This window comes from Mchenga conophoros, linkage group LG22 (genome assembly GCF_057382185.1).
Source record: "Mchenga conophoros isolate Kocher_MC1m ecotype Shallow Benthic linkage group LG22, M_conophoros_male_GT1.1, whole genome shotgun sequence".
Taxonomy (NCBI): Eukaryota; Metazoa; Chordata; class Actinopteri; order Cichliformes; family Cichlidae; genus Mchenga; species Mchenga conophoros.
This window is the reverse complement of record NC_140546.1, coordinates 5,125,533-5,145,787: the sequence shown is the minus strand read 5'-3', so window position 1 is coordinate 5,145,787 and position 20,255 is coordinate 5,125,533. Positions and strand designations below refer to the sequence as shown.

The 20,255-nt window shown below is 39.7% G+C and overlaps 2 protein-coding genes across 3 annotated transcripts; both read right to left on the bottom strand.

Moving 5' to 3' along the window:
* Nucleotides 1–941: 941 nt before the first annotated feature.
* On the bottom strand, nucleotides 942–12,546 carry LOC146548613 (cell division control protein 42 homolog). The gene is made up of 6 exons (XM_085261488.1): nucleotides 10,870–12,546; nucleotides 5,864–5,968; nucleotides 5,183–5,255; nucleotides 4,406–4,515; nucleotides 2,687–2,884; nucleotides 942–1,484 (listed from the first exon to the last, which is right to left on the bottom strand). The coding sequence occupies exons 2-6, from the start codon at nucleotides 5,966–5,968 to the stop codon at nucleotides 1,395–1,397; spliced, it is 576 nt and encodes a 191-aa protein (XP_085117614.1). The 5' UTR covers nucleotides 10,870–12,546; the 3' UTR covers nucleotides 942–1,394.
* Nucleotides 12,547–12,852: 306 nt separating this feature from the next.
* LOC146548612 (cell division control protein 42 homolog) lies at nucleotides 12,853–19,052 on the bottom strand. 2 transcript variants are annotated; one of them, XM_085261482.1, is made up of 7 exons: nucleotides 18,682–19,052; nucleotides 18,209–18,292; nucleotides 16,784–16,888; nucleotides 16,274–16,346; nucleotides 14,615–14,724; nucleotides 13,805–14,002; nucleotides 12,853–13,217 (listed from the first exon to the last, which is right to left on the bottom strand). In XM_085261482.1, exons 2-7 carry the CDS (start codon nucleotides 18,245–18,247, stop codon nucleotides 13,131–13,133), a joined length of 612 nt encoding a protein of 203 aa, XP_085117608.1. In that variant the 5' UTR covers nucleotides 18,248–18,292; nucleotides 18,682–19,052; the 3' UTR covers nucleotides 12,853–13,130. The 2 variants fall into 2 exon arrangements, with proteins under 2 accessions (XP_085117608.1, XP_085117609.1); XM_085261483.1 differs by lacking the exon at nucleotides 18,209–18,292 and having other exon boundaries at nucleotides 18,682–19,043.
* Between the last annotated feature and the right edge of the window lie 1,203 nt (nucleotides 19,053–20,255).

The window sequence follows — 20,255 nt, the reverse complement described above, 5'->3', positions numbered from 1 at the left end:
TATCTACAGGCAAGATTCAAGCGCACCCAAATGAGCGCATTAGTTGTCATATGCGCATCACGCAGAGGGAGAGACGAAAGGCGCAGCGGCAGAGCAGTTGTAACGCAGTTTTGTGTGATTCCGTGTGAGTTAATGAAACTGTAAGTGTTATTACCTTTGATAGGTTAACTGGTGTGATAATAGTTATAGTTGTTTGTGCAGGTTAAAGTTAAAGTTGTGCCGCTGTAAACTGATATCATGTTAGTAGGTTTATTTAATTAATTTGCACCAAGTAAATACCAGTGGCCTAAATCTCCTCCAATAATTACATCCCGCGGTTAAAGGATTTTTCTGTTGTTTATTGTTTAGTTTAATTGTTGTTAGCTTGCCACCTTCTTGCCTTCCCACTAGCAACTTGGAAGAGATGTGCTATTTAGCCAACTTATGGTCTTACAGCGACCCCTTGTGGACATTGTGAACTATTGCTGTGTCTGAGTAGATGATGTGTTCTGATTGTTTCTTAGTTATCTTTGACCCTACTAGCTATAGTATTACCTGTTTCTGTTTCCAGACAACCATGCTTATAGTCACCTATACTGCATCTGCTACAATTATAAATTCATGTCTGGCTGCATCACAGTTGGATTTATCATGGCAAGTCCTGCTGTAACCAGTTCTTCTGTGAAGCTTAATTAAAGACGGTGAACTAAACTCCAGGACTGCTGCAGTCTTTCTGACCGAAGACTTAGGCCAGACTTGTATACCCAACACTTCCAGTATATATATACTCTACAAGGAATGTCATTCTTACCACTCTTAACTCAGCTCTCAAATTGGTTAAGGCATTTTTCATAACAGTTTAAAAAAAAATATTAAAAACTTCCTGACTTTGGACAGAGAACTGCAAACATATCGGCCTAATGTACAGTAAAAGTGTTCAGACACAAAAATGAAGTGTAAACAGTTTCTTTGAATAATTCCTGAAATGGAGAAAATCATTAAAAAGACAATATATAGAATGTGAGACCAAATACTGTACAGGCCACTAAAGTCACACTACATACATTCAGCAGTCACTTTATTAGGTACACCTGTCCTACTGCTCATTAATACAGTTGAACCTCGAGGCCTGCTTTCTAGTTGTTGCTGTTCAGCAGCAGCCTTGGCTGGTTGCATTAGAGATTTGATTTGACGATCCAGTGTGGACAATGAAAATGAATGAATGGGCACATCAAGGCAGCTATGAAAGCAAGAGGATTTACCAGCTGTACTCTGGCTTTCTGCAACAGTCTTAAGATGTGAGTAACCCAAAGTTAAATCACTATGACTTAACCCTCTAGTCTTATTTGGGTTAATATTCTCTTATCTCTAATCTACACCTCCACCGTCTCCTCCTTGTTCTCTTCTTGTGGCATCTATAGCAGGATGCAGAGCTTCTTGGATTTAGTATCTGGAGGCTCCAGAGCAGCAAGAATAGCCTCATCAAACACATTCTTCAATCCTTCCTGAGAGAGAGACAAAAAAGAAAAACAACAACAAAACAAACACATGAGAGAGGTTTAGCAAGTTAAAACCATTTGAGCTGTTTGTCTTGCTTTCTTCACGGGTGATAAGTCCTTGAACCAGCGGGCCTGCGAGGCGCAGACCCAACAGAGAGGCTCCTCTTGGTGCCAAAATGACTTCCAGTTCTATAGAAAACAGCCCTCTTTGACCTTAGTAAACACTTTCCTGGTGCCTGTACTGGGTGTAAACCCTAAACCAGATGACTCAATTAACTCTAAAATACTAATGTTGAGTGATTTTCATCCATGTGAACATTTTACAAAACCTGCTTGTTAGTGTTCCGGGGTTAAAGAGATCGATCGAGCTGAACTGAGTGGGAATATACACCAATATACACATCTGTTGGCTTCTGTTGGTAGTTTAAAGCCAGTGTGAAGCATCAGGAATGAGAATCTGCACCATTAAGGCTGAGGCCATGGCTGTGATTTGGTAAAGGGCAGCGTGCCCAGTCCCACTTGAGTATGAGTAGGAATGGGCATGACTGAGTGGAGAAGTTTAAATGTCCCAGTGTCATGAGTGAGGGAAGAAGAATGGATTGGTGTGACACCGACAGTGACATGGACACAGTACCAACCTGTTGTGATGAACAGAGCTGAGCATGTAAGTAATGCTGTCAATATACTGGTCAATCTACACCAACACCCTCACCTATGGTCACGAGCTTCATGTAGTGACTCAAAGAATAAAGCTGCAGATGCAAGTGGCTGAAAAGTGAGATACTATGTGATAAAATGTCACGGTCATCTTCCTGTGGGCTCACTGTTTAAAAAAGAAGTCAGTCATTCGAGACAGACTCAGCATCATGGGTGTCATGTGCCTCAGTCTGGTCACTCTTTTCATCTTTCTTCTTCATCTGTGTGTGGATGTGATTATCTACTAACCAATCTCTGGAAACCCAGGAGAGGCACACATGTTTCCCATCAGCAATCAATACAATAATTAACCCTGGGCTCCACTACCGCTTGTTAACCCACCCTGACCTACTCGTGCTCTGCTGGCTGAATTAGCACACAGCCTTGGATTTTAAGGTACCTTTATCACTAATGAAGACGTTCATATTTCTCTTAACTTTGCACCCAAAAACTTATAGATACCAGTGCTTGTTTCTCAGCAGAAACACCAGCAGACTTCTTCTCCCTCGTACCTGTGTCTCAGCTGAACACTCCACGTATTTGACTGCCTTCAGCTTACGAGCCACTTCCTCTCCACTCGTGAAGGTCACAGCGTGTTGGTTTCTCTGGGCCAGCTTCTCCAGGGTGTGGCTGTCATCTCTTAAATGCACCTGAGTCCCGACCAACAGGAAGGGCGTCCCCGGGCAGTGGTGTGAAATCTCTGGCACCCACTGTGGAAAAATCAAGGTCAGGTTTGATGGGCTTTTACTGCAACAACTGACCTGTAGCTCTGTGTGTGCGCGAATATCTCTGAAGTTAGAAACCAAACAAAATTACCTTTGTGACTTTGTCATAAAGTGCACATGCGCCATTAGCATGCTGCCTGCTGTAACCCTTAATTTCCTTCAAGATTAATAAAGTATTCTGATTCTGAGAATATAAAGCGCCTTGAGGCGACTGTTTTGAAAAAATGTTACATAACTTAATCTGATATTGGATTATTAAATATTTTGGCAATTAACTTCCCCGTGTGAGCATGAAAACATAATATTCATTAGACGTTTATCTCTCCCTGAAGTCCGTTTTGAATTAGAGACTGCAGTTATTTGTTTTAGAAACATCATCATTAGATGTCCCAGTGGTTAAAGACCACTAATTAACCAAAACAATCCAATACAGATGCCAACATAAAAAGCTGAGGTAGAAAAATGAGTTTTAAAACTAGACTTAAAAGATAATGTTGATTCTGCAGTATGACTATTAAGTAGCAGTCTTAAAACTGTGACTGCAAACTCCCAATCTGGAGATCGCAATCGAGACCTCTGCTGCACTATGAGCATCTGGCTAGAAGATCTTAGGGCTCTTTTGGGGTTAAATAAGTTGAGCAGGTTGGTTAAATAGCTGGGTACGACACCATTTAAAACTTTAAAAGTAAGGAAAATCTTAAAACCAGTAGAAAAATGGACAGGAAGCCTGTGAAAACCTGCTAAAAGTGGAGTGATGTGATCATGCAGCGGCATTTTGGACTAACTGCAAACGATTAAGAGTGTTTCAGACCTAAACACAGAGGATTACAGTGGTCCAAACTAGAGCTGATGAAGGCATGAGCACATTTGTCAAGGTCTTTTGGAAGAAGATGTGATTTTGTTTTGGTGAATTCACATAACTGATTAACATCTGGTCTTTACAACTGCGGTCAGTTGCTTCTCAGATTTAAAAGAAGTATCGAAAAACACTGATTTTTAACAATCAGAGAACAATGAGAAGCAAATAATGCAGCAACAACGTTGCTGACAGGTGAGTGTTTTGTTTTCTTCTCCTCGGTTTCATCTGTGATTACAATAGTTTGGCATTACAGAGTTTATGCAAATAGGAAGATGTGTATAAATATTGTCATTTTATAGATATGTAGAAAAATATATTTAAAATGACTTTTTTTTTTTTTTTTAATTTTAGTACTGGCCAATGGGAACATGTTGATGGATGTTCCGATAAGGAATTTTTTAAACTTTATTTTTGAGTAGAACAAGAAGACTTTGTGTTTGTTTGTCCGTGTGTTTTTTTTTTTTTTTTTTTTTCTAACAAATTAATGTTTTTTACAGGCATATTGAGGTTTCCTTTAGCTGACAGTCTTTGAGAGTTTGTTGGACTTAAAGGGCAGCCAGTGAAGAGAATCACCTCATTAAATTAAGAGTCAGTATTTTGAATTCCCGTCAAATTAGAAACAAAACACAGTTACCAACTAAACAAACCTTCTCTGTGATGTTCTTGAAAGATGACGGTGATACGACAGAGAAACACAGAAGCAAGATGTCAGTCTGAAGGTAGTTGAAGGGTCGCAGTGTATGATAATCTTCCTGACCTGCAGGGGGAACACAACACAAGTGTCTGAACAACAAGTTACCCCTCCCCCAGAAAATGAATTTCCAAGTGGAAATGACTGCATCTAAAGGACAAAGGTCACTCTTTCGAGGATGCCAATGTTCACATTTTGGGCAGAGAGGACAGATGGTTTCAAAGAGGAGTGAAAGAAGCATCTATGTCCACTGTGAGCGACCATCTTTGAACAGAGGCGACACCAACTCTCTGCCATCTATAATCCAGTTTTGAGATCCTTCCCAGACGCCTTAACACCCACTCACATCCTGGGCCATCTGACCTCAGGAAATCACATGATAGGGTGGGGCCAGGTTTCACAATGAGCTCACCTGAAACCCTGGCTGATTGTGACGCACAACCGCTTTCACACCTTGGATCATGTGATTAGGTAGAGGATCATTAGGGGGGACACTCCCACAGGGGGACACTCCCACGGGGCTTAAATCTGGGACAATCTGGGACTCTCCACCATTTGACCTTAGAACTGAAGAAGATTCTCGGATGAGGGGTGAAACGTCTTCAAGCAACTTATAGAAGTCCAGACGTTTTTCTTTCTAAGCTCCTTAGACTAAGATGACTGAGAACCTTCACAGACATTATACAACTGATTTTTTTGTATTTAATAGACTGAGTTTCGATGTACTTTTTACCTGTAGTGTCATTTAATTCCAGACTGTATATCTCTCCACCAACAATCACTGTCACAGCATAGTTGTCAAACACCTGGAGAAAACAGGGAACAAAAGCCATAAACAAAGATAAGTAAACATGCAAATGCAGCAGAATCGTTACAGCATGACTAAACAGAGTCAAACTGATTTATGAAATGAGCTGAGCACTTTCATGAATATTAGTTTGCAGCTGTTCAGGTAAGCAGATGTGTCATGTCTTGCTTTACTCCCCTTTACTCACGTTCAGGCTTCTGCCACGTGTGTTAACAAGCAGCTTATCCCAACATTCCTGGTAACCTCGGCTCTGGATGTGAGCGGATGCAGGGAGTGTTTTACAGCTGCTGTGCTTACTTGAATACTTACTTTCAAACTCCAAACACACTATAACAGAAATTGGTCCAGACTGTATTTGTGAGAACACAATACACAACCCACTTCGATTGGTTTTGCATGTATGTGCTGTAAATACTGTGTTTGTATGGTCTGTCTTTAGTGTTCTGTTGAGTTCAGTTACTGCAAGTATCACAACCTGTGTGACACAAAAGAGCAGTTGAAATCTGTCTGGTGTATGTCTGCAGATTTTTGTGTCATGAGTTTCCTGAAGAGAAAAATCTTGTTTGTTTGTTTTTTTTTTAATTTGTGGTATTTAAACCTACTCACTATGGGTATGTGTTCTTCCTTTAAGGCTGTGCCTGTATAGGTCAGGAGCAATTCATGCTTTCCTGAATCACGATCACCCACCACGACGAGCTTTATAGTCTGCATCTGAGAGGTAGGAAAAACAATTTTTAAAAAAGGAGAAAATTGGGAACAAAATAAACTGTAAAGACAAGTAACTGATTTGTGTCTCATCATCATCATCATCATCACCTTTATTTATAAAACACTTTAAAACAACCACAGCTGACACGAAGTACTGCGCATTGGAACTATATAATACATTTACATAAGATATAAATAAAAGCCAAATAAAAGGAAAATAATTAAATAACTAATTTAATTATAAGAGAAACTAAGTCTCACTGAGAATAAGACAAAGAATAAGTGGGTTTTAAGACATGATTTAAAAGAGTACAGTGAAGGGGCCTCTAACATGCAAGGGCAAATTATTCCATAATTTTGGAGCGACATTAGAAAAGGCCCCGCCTCCTATGGGTTTCCGCCTGGATCTTGGTACCTTCAGGAGCAGCTGGTCAGCTGACTTGAGAGACAGGGTAAGGATGAAGAAGCTCAAAGAAGTAAGGTTGGGCAAGAATGTGAAAGCATTTAAAAACAAACGTAAGAATTTTAAAATGAACCCTAAAAGGAACAGGCAGCCAGTGCGGAGAGGCCTGCACAGAGGTTATACAGACGTGGACAAAATTGTTAGTACCCTTCAGTCAATGAAAGAAAAACTCACAATGGTCACAGAAATAACTTTAATCTGACAAAATTAATAATGAATACAAATTCTATAAACCCTAACCAATGAAAGTCAGACATTGCTTTTCAACCATGCTTCAACTGAATTATTTAAAAAATAAATGCATGAAACGGGCCTGGACAAAAATGATGGTTGCCCTAGCAAAGAATGGAAATTTTAATTGAAGGTGTGTCCACTAATCAGCATCACAGGTGTCTACAATCTTGTAATCAGTCAGTGGGCCTGTATGTATGTCTCCAGGTAGTCACTGTGTTGTTTGGTGACATGGTGAGTACCAAACTCAACAGGGACCAGAGGAAGCAAAGGAAAGAGTCGTCTCAGGAGATTAGAAAGAAAATCATAGACAAGCATGTTAAAGGTAAAGGCTATAAGACCATCTCCAAGCAGCTAGATGTTCCTGTGACTACAGCTGCACATGTTATTAAGAAAGTTAAGATCCATGGGACTGTAGCCAACCTCCCTGGACGTGACTGCAGGAGGAAAATTGATGACAAATCAATGAGACGGATAATCCAAAGGGTAACAAAAGAGCCCAGAAAGACTTCTAAAGAGATCCAAGCTGAACTTCATGCTCAAGGAACATCAGTGTCAGATCGCACCATCCGTCGTTATTTGAGCCAAAGTGGGAGACGACCAAGGAGGACACCATTGTTGAAAACAAATCATAAAAAAGCCAGACTGGAATATGCAAAACTACATGTTGACATGTCACAAAGCTTCTGGGAGAATGTCCTGTGGAAAGATGAGACAAAAATGGGATTTTTTGCAAAGGCACATTAGCTCCATGTTCACAGACGGAAAAATTAAGCATATCAAGAAAAGAACACTGTCCCAACTGTGAAACACGGGGGAGGCTCGGTTATGTTCTGGGGCTGCATCTGGCACAGGGTGTCTTGATCTGTGCAGGTACAATGAAGTCTCAAGACTAACAAGGGATTCTAGAGAGAAATGTGCTGGCCAGTGTCAGAAAGCTTGGTCTCAGTTGCAGGTCTGACAATAGGAAAATGACCCGAAACACAGCTTAAAACACCCAAGAATGGCTGAGAGGGAAACACTGGACTATTTAAAAGTGGCCTTCTCTGAGCCCTCACCTCAATCCTATTGAGCATCTTTGGAAGGAGCTGAAACATGCAGTCTGGGAAAGGTGCCCTTTAAACCAGAAACAGCTGGAGCAGTTTGCACATGAGGAGTGGTCCAAAATACCTGCTGAGGGGTGCAGAAGTCTCATTGACAGTTACAGGAATCGTTTGATTGCAGTGATTGCCTCAAAAGGTTAATCAAAATATTAAGTTGTGGGTACCATCATTTTTGTCCAGGCCTGTTTCATGCATTTATTTTTTAAATAATTTAGTTGAAGCTTGGTTGAAAAGCAATGTCTGACTTTCATTGGTTAGGATTTATAGAATTTTATTTATTATTACTTTTGTCAGATTAAAGTTTTTTCTGTGACCATTGTTAGTTTTTCTTTCATTGACCGAAGGGTACCAACAATTTTTGTCCACGTTTGTATGCTCTCTTTTACGAGTTTCTGTTAGGAATCGCGCAGCAGCATTTTGAAGACGTGAGAGCAATGACTTACTCACCCCCACATAAAGTGAATTACAGTAGTCCAGATGGGAAGAAATAAAAGCATGAATCACTGTTTCAAGGTGCTCTCCTTAAATGATAAAAACTGGACTTCACCACTGTTCTGATTTGGTTGTCTTTAAATTTAAAATCACTCCCCAACTTAAAACCAAGGTCAGTAACAACAGGATTAAAATAAACTTCCAGGTGTCTGAAATCAACAGAGGACGCACAGGGACCACCAGGTCCAAACACTTCTGTTTTCTTTTCATAAAAATTTAGAAAGGTTAGAGCCAACCAAGTTTTGGTGTCATCTAGACATGTCAAGAGAGGTTTTATGGAGATGCCATCCTCCTGCTTTAGTGGCAAATAAATTTGGCAGTCATCAGCATAATGAGATCCTAATGAAAAGAGATCCCATGCCTTCTAAGGATGGAACCCAGAGGCAATAGATACAGCAAAAACAGCAGTGGCCCTAAAATTGAGCCCTGTGGGACGCCGAATGACAGAGAAGCAGAAAATGATTCGGAACCGAGAAGGCTGACAGAGAAAGTTCTGTCTGCCAAATAAGGCCTAAACCAATTAGGTCCAGTCCCAAAATTACAATTTTTTTTTTTTGTTAAGGCAAAAAATTGCGTGTAAAACTCTGCGCTCAGGTTTCCTGGCTGTATTTATTTCAACTTAAAAGTACGAATTTTGACCCAATTTTTCTGTCAATTACAAATTTAACAATCCAATCAAAGAACAGATGGGTTTGGCTGTTGGAGGGGTGCTTTACTGAGCTTCATGTCCTGGAAGGGTAATATAGGGTAATATTTCTATGTGAATATCCCATAAGGGTCATACAAGCAGGGGCGGTCCTGGCCTGTTCGGTGCCCTGGGTGAACACTCAGAAAATCTAAAATTTTGTTATTATTATTTTTGTACTACTCAGTTTTATTCTCTTTTATCCAGTTGGCACTTTATCATCACTTGGTTAACTAAACAGGATTACTGGTCATGACTCGGTTGCTGTCCACAGTCAAAGTGAATGAACGGAGACTTCAGTCTGTCTCCAAGTTTCCTGGAATGACTTTTTAAATCCAGCAGATGTCGCTGTTGAGCGATTCATAGAAACAGTGTCAACAGCAAGCAGAAGGAGCTCAGTCTGGATCCAGGTTAGTTACTCAAATCCTAGTGAGAGTCCCAGCTTTTATATTTATGTCCTTTCTAATGAACATTAATTTGGTCTATATCTATTGACTTATTTAAGCTACACTACTAAGTCCTGATGCGCTCAATAGAACACAAGATATCTCATGATATCTCTTGTATTGATGGACTCTTTTAGCTCCAAACAGGCAGGAAATCACAACAGTTAAACAGAAAATACATTCTTCCTTGGTTCTCAGGAAGATATTTTATTCAAATTTTCTCTCACTTTGATGTGTATTTGTGGAGTTCCATCTTCCTGTAATGTGAAGGCAGCAAACATCATGGGTATAGAATTCGATTTTTATGTTCCCCGAGAAACTTCTGAAAAAGACATCTTCTTTCAGCGGCTCCCCTCAGAGGCTCACCCTGTTCTCAGCATCATCTGTCACACCAACCCTCTGCATGTCCTCCTTTTCTACATGTATGAATCTTCTCTGAGGCCTTCCACATTTCCTCCTGCCTGCCAGCTTCATCTTCAAGATCCTTTGTCCAATATATCGACTATCCCTCCTCTGGACATGTTCAAACCACTTCATCCTCGCCTCTATAACTTTGTCTCCCTCTATTATACTCATTTCTAATTCTGTCCATCCCGTTGACTCCCAGTGGATGGTATCTGTAGCCCTGCTTCCTCAATCGCTTTTGTGCAAATCTCACAGCACTGTCATTCTCACCACTCTTAACTCAGCTCTCAAAACAGTTAAGGCATTTTTCACAACACAGACAGTTTAAAATAAATTATTAAAAACTTCTTGACCTTGGAAAGAGAACTACAAACATATTGGTCTAATGTACAGTAAAAGTCTTCAGACACAAAAGTGAAGTTTGACAGATTTATCTGAATAATTTCTGAAATAGAGAAAATCATAATAAAGACAATATATACAGTCTGAGAATGTGTAACCAAATACTGTGCAGTCCACTAAAGTCACACTATTTACTTTCAGCAGCCACTTTATTGGGTACACCTGCTCTACTAACCTGTTCCACTTGTTAGTGCAGTTAACCCATATGAGGCCTGCTTTCTAGTTATTGCTGTTCAGCAGCAGCCTGGACAGCTAACGTTATATCTCAGCATTTCATCAACGTTTCTACGTCCAGATGAACAGGAGATGAACAGTTAGCATTACTTCTGTTCTAACAAATAAATAACGAAACACAACATTAAATAAGAGGTCACTGAATTTATTGCTAGTTTTAAATACATTTGACTTTCAAAGTATAGTGATAGTAAAACATATGGGAAAAAAGATCAAAGGAGCACGAGTTGTAAAGATTTTTGGTTACCAGTTAATTTCAGTCTCTAACTATTATCTTACTCATCTTGTCAGTCAAAAACTGATGACTGACTGCACAGTGTTAGATAAAAGTCTACACAAGATGCAACTGGTTGTAAAATACAATATGCAGAATTCAAATAATACAAAACAAACAGATGCTTGCCTGATATATTCACAGAGGAGATTTGTGGGCTGTGGCCTACCTCAGTATCTTCTCCGGGTCAGTCAGGAGCTTTTCAGTATAATTCCAGCATCAGCGTCCTCGTGCTGTCACGCTTCATCACAATTTTAACACTGATCTGAAGGTTGTTTGGCCTCGAGAATATACTCTCCGTAATAATAGTGACTCAGAGGAAATCTTCTGAGTGTGCTACTGTTTTATCATCCAGTCGGTCCTGTTCTGCACTCTTTTCAAAAACGAAACTATGTCAAGTTGTAGTTGATGTCACTGACAGCGCCTACCTTTCGTTCTACCTGTTCACACCTGCTGGGGAGTGATGCGTTCAAGTTCCCTTCCTCACTTATTGCACGAAGCATCACTGGCTGGCTCCCAGTGGATGGTATCTGCAGCCCTGCTTCCTCAATCGCCTTTTTGCAAATCTCACAACAGGAATGTACAAATTCCCTGCTGACTCGGCCTCAGGATATCTACAGGCAAGATTCAAGCGCACCCAAATGAGCGCATTAGTTGTCATATGCGCATCACGCAGAGGGAGAGACGAAAGGCGCAGCGGCAGAGCAGTTGTAACGCAGTTTTGTGTGATTCCGTGTGAGTTAATGAAACTGTAAGTGTTATTACCTTTGATGGGTTAACTGGTGTGATAATAGTTATAGTTGTTTGTGCAGGTTAAAGTTAAAGTTGTGCCGCTGTAAACTGATATCATGTTAGTAGGTTTATTTAATTAATTTGCACCAAGTAAATACCAGTGGCCTAAATCTCCTCCAATAATTACATCCCGCGGTTAAAGGATTTTTCTGTTTATTGTTTAGTTTAATTGTTGTTAGCTTGCCACCTTCTTGCCTTCCCACTAGCAACTTGGAAGAGATGTGCTATTTAGCCAACTTATGGTCTTACAGCGACCCCTTGTGGACATTGTGAACTATTGCTGTGTCTGAGTAGATGATGTGTTCTGATTGTTTCTTAGTTATCTTTGACCCTACTAGCTATAGTATTACCTGTTTCTGTTTCCAGACAACCATGCTTATAGTCACCTATACTGCATCTGCTACAATTATAAATTCATGTCTGGCTGCATCACAGTTGGATTTATCATGGCAAGCCCTGCTGTAACCAGTTCTTCTGTGAAGCTTAATTAAAGACGGTGAACTAAACTCCAGGACTGCTGCAGTCTTTCTGACCGAAGACTTAGGCCAGACTTGTATACCCAACACGTCCAGTATATATATACTCTACAAGGAATGTCATTCTTACCACTCTTAACTCAGCTCTCAAATTGGTTAAGGCATTTTTCATAACAGTTTAAAAAAAAATATTAAAAACTTCCTGACCTTGGACAGAGAACTGCAAACATATCGGCCTAATGTACAGTAAAAGTGTTCAGACACAAAAATGAAGTGTAAACAGTTTCTTTGAATAATTGCTGAAATGGAGAAAACCATTAAAAAGACAATATATAGAATGTGAGACCAAATACTGTACAGGCCACTAAAGTCACACTACATACATTCAGCAGTCACTTTATTAGGTACACCTGTCCTACTGCTCATTAATACAGTTGAACCTCGAGGCCTGCTTTCTAGTTGTTGCTGTTCAGCAGCAGCCTTGGCTGGTTGCATTAGAGATTTGATTTGATGATCCAGTGTGGACAATGAAAATGAATGAATGGGCACATCAAGGCAGCTATGAAAGCAAGAGGATTTACCAGCTGTACTCTGGCTTTCTGCAACAGTCTTAAGATGTGAGTAACCCAAAGTTTTATTTATATATATATATATATATATATATGTATATATATATATATATATATATATATATATATATATACATATATATATATATATATATACATATATGTATATATATATATATATATATATATATATATAAATAAAACTTTGGGTTACTCACATCTTAAGACTGTTGCAGAAAGCCAGAGTACAGCTGGTAAATCCTCTTGCTTTCATAGCTGCCTTGATGTGCCCATTCATTCATTTTCATTGTCCACACTGGATCATCAAATCAAATCTCTAATGCAACCAGCCAAGGCTGCTGCTGCTGAACAGCAACAACTAGAAAGCAGTATATATATATATACATACATATACATACATATACATACATATATATATATATATATACATATATGTATGTATGTATGTATGTATGTATGTATGTCCTTCCTCTCTCTCTTCTCATCCAGGCTAATAGTCCTTTTTCTACGTCCACGTACATCTCCAGCTTCTCTTCCTCTGCCCTTTACTCCATTTGTTCTTATTGTGATGTCTATAAAAGGACACAGCGACTGGATTTGTTGTGTAGAGTCTCCAGCACCACCCGGATGGCCTCTTCAAACACATTCTGAACTCCTTTCTGAGAATAAGAGAGAACACCACACTCAGCTTAAGAAATAAAGGAAACACCATAAATCAAACGGAAAGACAGAATCTTTCTTCAGATAACTACAAATATTGCAAATGTGTAAAATGTGATCAGCTGCTGTTGTCTGTCTCTAGAAACTGAGAATCTGGAGGGAAGGGTCCCAGAAGCTTCTGGTTTCTATTTGTGGTCACCTTAAACTGAATAGCATTCAAGAGAATGAAAATGATTGTTGCATTTACCACATGGGCAGGATAAAAGAAGGCTGAAGCTTCTGGGTTTGAAATGTAAAGTAAATGCAGAAGTTCATTAAAGCTGTATTCTCTCTAATGACCAGCAGGGGGCGACTCCTCTGGTTGTAAAAGAGTTGCAGCTATATGGCGGTAACCCCGAACCAGATGATGGACACCAGAGGTAAATGTGTTGCTACCCTAGCGTTTGACAAAAGGCTTTTAATTCAGAGAATTGTAAAGACTTCCTGTGATTTCAGGAATGGAATCTTTCACATTTCTTTTATTTTTGTGTTGAAGGCTGACAGAGACTCGTAGGAGATCACAGCAGCAGACTTCTCCTCTCTGTACCTGTGTCAGAGCTGAACACTCCATGTATTTAACGGCCTTCAGCTCATGAGCCAGCTTCTCTCCGCTCTCAAAGGTCACCGGTTGCTGTTTGTTCTTGGCCAGCGTCTCCAGGGTGGCACCGTCGTCTCTCAGATCCACCTGAGTCCCCACCAGCAGGAAAGGCACCCGTGGACAGTGGAATAAAATCTCTGGTACCCACTGTGAACAGATAAGTTTAAGATTATGATCACTTATTCTTTATGCCTTTCTTTTTTAGTACCAAATTCAGATTTTCTTTCTTCCAGCTTGAGTCTCTCTTTAACCATTAATTCTAATAGTTAGTTCTAAATATTAATTATTAAGCAACCATTTTATTGCCAACTTTGCCTCATTGTTTTCCCCTTTCAGCTTTTTTCTTGGGAGTAATAACAAATGGGGGCTGATCCAGGATTGTGAAAAAAGCATCTGGAAATGGTAGTATTTGTTTGTGAGTTGCCACCTGTTTGTCATATTTCTGTTTTTCCTGATGGCCAGCAGGATCACGTGCTGTGTGCAACTGCAGGTTCTGCTTCAGGTAAGCAGATGAACAATAACCTGGTCATGTAGCAGCTCCTGGTATTCTCTGCTTTGTGTTGGAACCTGAAGCTGATTGGAATCATTTGAGGGACTAACACGACAGGATCACAATCAAAACTCATTTTTTGCGTTTTTCAAATTTGGAATTTAAAGCTAGTGGATTAATTTTTTGTACATTCTTTGAACCGATTTAAACATTTAGGTGGTCTGCTTATTATTCTGGAAACAATTAAAATAAAAGTGAACCAAACAGACCTTCTCTCTGATACTATAAACTGTTGAGGGTGATACGACAGAGAAACAGACGAGGAAGATGTCAGTGTCGGCGTAGCTGAGGGGTCGCAGTCTGTCATAATCATCATGGCCTGCAGGGGGAGACACAAAACGAGTCTGAGTAGCAAAAAATAGTGCGAACAAATGAAGGCTGAAAAATGCCTCCCAAGTGAGGACGTTCCCGTAGATTCTACATGCTAAAATGTCCAACCTCACAACAGACACAAACATCCTCCTGAGGCTGCATTTGCAGGCCGATTACGTCACAGCGACGCGACAAAAGCCGTCCAAATGCGTAGACTCCTCCAAACGCAGCCGACAAATGCGTTCTCCTTTTCCCGAATTTGAAGGATGGGTCGGGAGTATCCTTCGTGGCCCACCATATCCCAGAATTCACAGCGCGGCCCAGCCAATTTCAGTTTCAAAATGACTCTTATTACTCTTTCTGGGTCACAAAGTAAACTTTTAAGATATTTTCAGGCGAGAATGTAGCTGGGTAAACTTCAAATATCGGTTTATCAAGATATCACATATTTGCAAAAGCGCTCCGACATTTTTGGAGACATCTGTTACCCACCACTCGATAGCTAGCCGGGGCGATAACAGCGTACTCCCGCACATCGTTTTTTGTTTCCTCCGTGAGTTTCTCCCTTTGTGGCTTCCTGTGGATTCAGGTTTTAGTTCTGTTTTATTAGATTTCCCAGTTTAGGGTTTCTGTGTATGTCATCTCCACTCCTGCTGTATCCTGCTCTCCTTGTGAATAAAGCTCACTCACATCTAAGTCACTGCCTACGTTCTGGGTCCTTATCTCACCTCCAGCTGGCTTGCCTCGCTGATAAAAGAATGCATTTCATGGGTAAAATCAGCTTGACAGTGGGAAAAATAAAGACACAAGTGTCATTTTATTTCAGTTTGGACATTAGCCTGCCCATACTATCAATTCTGTATTTGTAAAACCTAAAGTTTTCCCCCCATTTTATCTGCAAGGAGATGTAAATAAATCACGAGTTCATTGAGGACTGTACACAAGTAGATAAAGAATGTCCATCTTTTATGTACAGGCTATGTCAACACTAATCTGCAGTCTAAACCTTTTTATCTAATTATAGGTTTGTTTATTTAATTTGTATCACTTGAATTTCTAACAGTGAAAACAAAAATGATGATTATCTCTGACCTGTATGTTTGCATTTTGTACATTTATATACAATATAAACAATTTTAATATTGCATATTCTGTACATATCACCACCTCAAATTCTGACTACAGCCACGCATAACCTACATAAGCACTTGTTTTACTTTATGTATTATTTTCTATGTTCAGAGTTAAGTTTGTTCTTTATTTGAGTCAGCTGTTTATTTAGTTGTGTGACGGGAACTTGCAAAGTAAGAATTTCATTGCTCTGCGTAACCACTTGTGTTTTGCGGTTTATATGACAATAAAATTCTTGAATCTTAAAATAACGTGTGGGTTGTCTCGTCAGCGGTGGGGAAACTGCTCATCACAATCAGCTCTGAGCGTTATAGGAAATATTGCTCCGACTATATGTATGTGACTGCTGCTGGTATGAAGATTGATATTATACAACACAGAGTTTCATTAGTTATTAAACTGAGAGCAGAAATGTTTGTCTTTACCCGAAGTGTCGCACATTTTCAGAGTGTACTCCTCCTCTCTGATCATCACCGTCATGGAGTAAGTGTTCACCACCTGGAGGAGACAGAGGCTGAGGAATGAGAACAAGAAAGAGACAACAGGAAGGAAGTAAACCCGCCAAAAGGACTTGATTACAGATGTTCTTCATAATAAAATTGGATTTATTCCATGCACTCACACTGATTTATCAAAGCAGTTTGGGCTTCAGTGTCTTGACCAAGGATCCTTACACAAAAAAATCTTTTTCATCATAAGTGGTGTTTAACTTGTATGTTTTTCAACACAACACAACACAAATAGGTCCATTAAAAACACTCCTCTGTGTAATATTATGGGTTCATAAATAGTAATAGCTTCATCACAGTGTTGAAAGGGGGCGCTGACAGTTCTTCTATGCATAAAAACCGTGGAACAGCACAAGAGCTGCACACTGTGTTACATGGAATAAAGTGAAATGAATGCTGCTGCATGTCTGCAGACTTTCACCTCACCGTGGGCACGTATTCAGAGGGAAACTTGTTGACCGTGTAGGACATGAACAGGCAGGTTTTTCCCACTTCAAGGTCACCCAACATCACGCACTTTATAGTGGACATCTGAGGAGGAGGATGGAAGATGATGAAGAAGCAAAGAATGAATGAACAGTAAATGTGAGGCAGGGGAACAGAGGGAGTCTCTGGAGTGTCATCTACAGTATGCAGCTGATTTTAATTAGACACTTGTGCTTAAATAGACTTATTATATGTATGATACTGTAACAGTTATGGTTACAGTAACAAACAATAAAAGTTGTCACTGTAAATTTGGAACTGATGTCAGTACAAACAGAACAAGACCAGACTGCAGACCACCAACACTCAAGAAAATATTCATGCTAAAAATGCTGATTTTAACTAATTTGATTACTTTTAATTACAGAGTAAAATCTTAAATGTAAATGAATCTGGTCAAATGTACTTGATTGGTATATATTCAGTTTAGACCAAACACATTATTGCTTCATGTTTAAGAGGCTACGTATCCTCTTTCTTTCTTTTTTCTTCTTCCACATCAGGCACGAATTGATTTTGCGCATCCAGAAAGAGATTCAGATTAGTGTGTCATAATCTCTTGGCACAACTTGAAAGTATTTAGAAATATAATATAAATATTGATATTGGACTCCTAGAACTTCTCTCTCCTAAGTCTACCACAACTATGCTCTGATTGTTTGATGGTTCCCAATGACAAGGCGATTCTGAGGTGAGCAGAGCATGTGATGATGCTCATTGACGCCTTAAATCATGGTAAGTTCATGAACCTTGGGACACACACATCACTGGTTAAGTGTGTGCGCTGCCTTTACCATTAAAGTAATTTTGTCCTTTTTTAAAATGTCCATCGCCGAGTGCAGCACAGAGATGTTTGAAGGGCTTTTCACTTTGGAGACTATTCCCCGCTCTCTGCCCTGCACCTCTGGCCTCTGCCTCCTTGGTGGGGTAACCGTGGCAACAGAACACCTCAGACAATATGATAACCATGTTCATTTGATACAAAAGCAGTCAAATCTGAGAAAGTTCCCCATGACCCCCTCACAATTAGCTGACTGTGTTGTTGTTGTTTTAATTCAGTGAAGACAGTTATACATTCATCATCTTCTTCTTTTGGCTGGTCCTTTTAGGAGTCACCACATCTGCCAACATCGCACCCTATCACAATATCCTCCTCTGTCACACCAAGGGTTAGGGTGACCAAGGGTTTCAGGGTTAAATATCATGAGGTGTAACTATGATACTTTAAACAGCAAAAATGCACTAGTTTAATGATGTAGGCGAACAGAGACGAGGACGTGTAACGATCAGTATCTGAAAAAGTGCTCAAAAAGTGTTTTTTATGTAAACGTCCGAGGATCATCAGTATTTTAAAGTTGATCTGACCTTTTGTTGCACTAAGATTCCACAGTCGACCGTAATCATGACTCAGGTGACAGGCCAACATTTTTCTAAATGTCATCTTCTTATCTGGGAAGTCAAACATTGTTGTTTATCAGGTGCATCCAGATACTCCTGTTCTGCAGACTGCAGCAAATGACTTTCATCATTGAGCTCATTTTAAAAATGAAACTATTTAACTTCAGCATAATCTGATTTCAAGTTGGCCAGACAAACAACACCACTGAATACATGACCTATGTGTTATTTTAATTATATTTTGTTATTTACTGAAGTTTAAGAAGTGTATTCTCAAAATGTTCAGGCAATAAAAAATAATTTAAATAACAATTTGAGTTAAAACGCACACATTACCATCATTTTTAAATCTCCAATGTCTTGGTTGCCACAGGTACCCTGAAGATATTTGAGTATTTATTGTCAGTAAATCGCAGTTTATAATAACTGGCAGCTCCTACCTTTCCTGTTCACAGCCGATGGACCGCTAGGTCTTATTCCGGGAGCGGGTTTAGCGATCAGCTCCGAGTTTGATAATCCAGGGTTGAGGCCAAGTTCGGGTTTTCTGCTCCAGACCGAGTAAACGTCAACTCCAAGTTAGTTACCGGGGTAACAGACCCCGTGAACTAATCCTGCTCGCTGTCAGATTTTCTTCAGCAAACTGAGTGTCCCTCTATCTCCTCCCTTCCTGCTGTACCTGAGCCAGCTGATTCATTTCCTCATTCACAGCCGCTGCCAAAGTGCGAAGAAGAGCTGATTCATTTGCAAAGGGTTTTTTTAAGGCACAGAACACATTGATCAATAATCAATCATTTGTCGTGTTGGAATCAATCGAAATATCCCAGTTGGATTTTGGACATAATGTAAATATTTGAGTGAAGATGAGGCTTAAATAACTTTAAGACGCTAAAACTGATTTTGTTTACTTTGGAGTTAATTTAAACAGCTGCAGACACTCTGTGCTCTGATTATTTTCAGGTACAGAGTCTGAACCGCGACACATTTCCCACTGAAAATGCGTCTTTGAGAGTCCACTAAGAAAACGCGAGGTGCCAAAATATAATTTCCAATGTTTCTGTGTTTCCCATGTGTAATAACTTTGCTTGTATTGGTAAATAGTCTGTGGCCAACAGGGTTTAAAGGCGTTATAAGTAAAATAAAGAAATAACTCGTCCTCTTGGCCTGATTTTTCTGATCTCGATCCCTTTTTGACACTTCACATCCGCCCAAAGGGATCACCGGCTCCATATCGGCTCCTGGAGCCCAGAAGCCCAAAGTGACTTTAAACAATTACAATCAGCGCTATCTAAAAAAACGAAAAAAAGAAAAAGGAAATCAGTTCATGCTCCTTTGTCAGTCAGAGAAAGCGCCGTGTGGGTCCTGTACTAACCAGCATTATTGAAAACCAACCGTGTATTTACGGAGGACTAAATGTGCCAAACCAATTGAACACTTTTTTAAAAGTCTAGCTTTAATGAGCAAACTGATTCAGTTATTATTGCAGATAATTTAAAATATCTTCATCATCTCCTGTGTGAGTGAGGACCTCAGTTTCCTGTTCTCATGTCTGTTTATGGTGTTTTTTTTTCCCTACGATGAGTAATAGTTAATTAACTATATGTCTATCTCAGGACCAGTGTGGTCTTCTACCGTAGCTCTACTGCTCATCTTGGCTGTAAGGACTTTGGAGTTACTGTTGCTTCTCTATCAGCTCTAAAAAGTAATTTTTACCCAGAGACCTGCTGCTTACTGGATATTTTCTGTCATTCAGACAATTTTATGTAAACCCCAAAGATGGTTGTGCAGGCATATCCCAACCACAACCATGAGTCACCTTTCTTCTGACGTTTGAACTTCAGAATGTCTTGCTTGTGTCTGCATGTCTAAGTTATTGAGTTATGCTGATGAATGTTTGCACTTAAAGTAGCCATGCAGGTGGACCTAACAAAGTGCCTGTTGAGTGTGGATGTCGGTCTGTTACTAATTGGAAAACAATTACTTTTGTTATTTAGTTAAGAAAAAGTGTCATATCTTT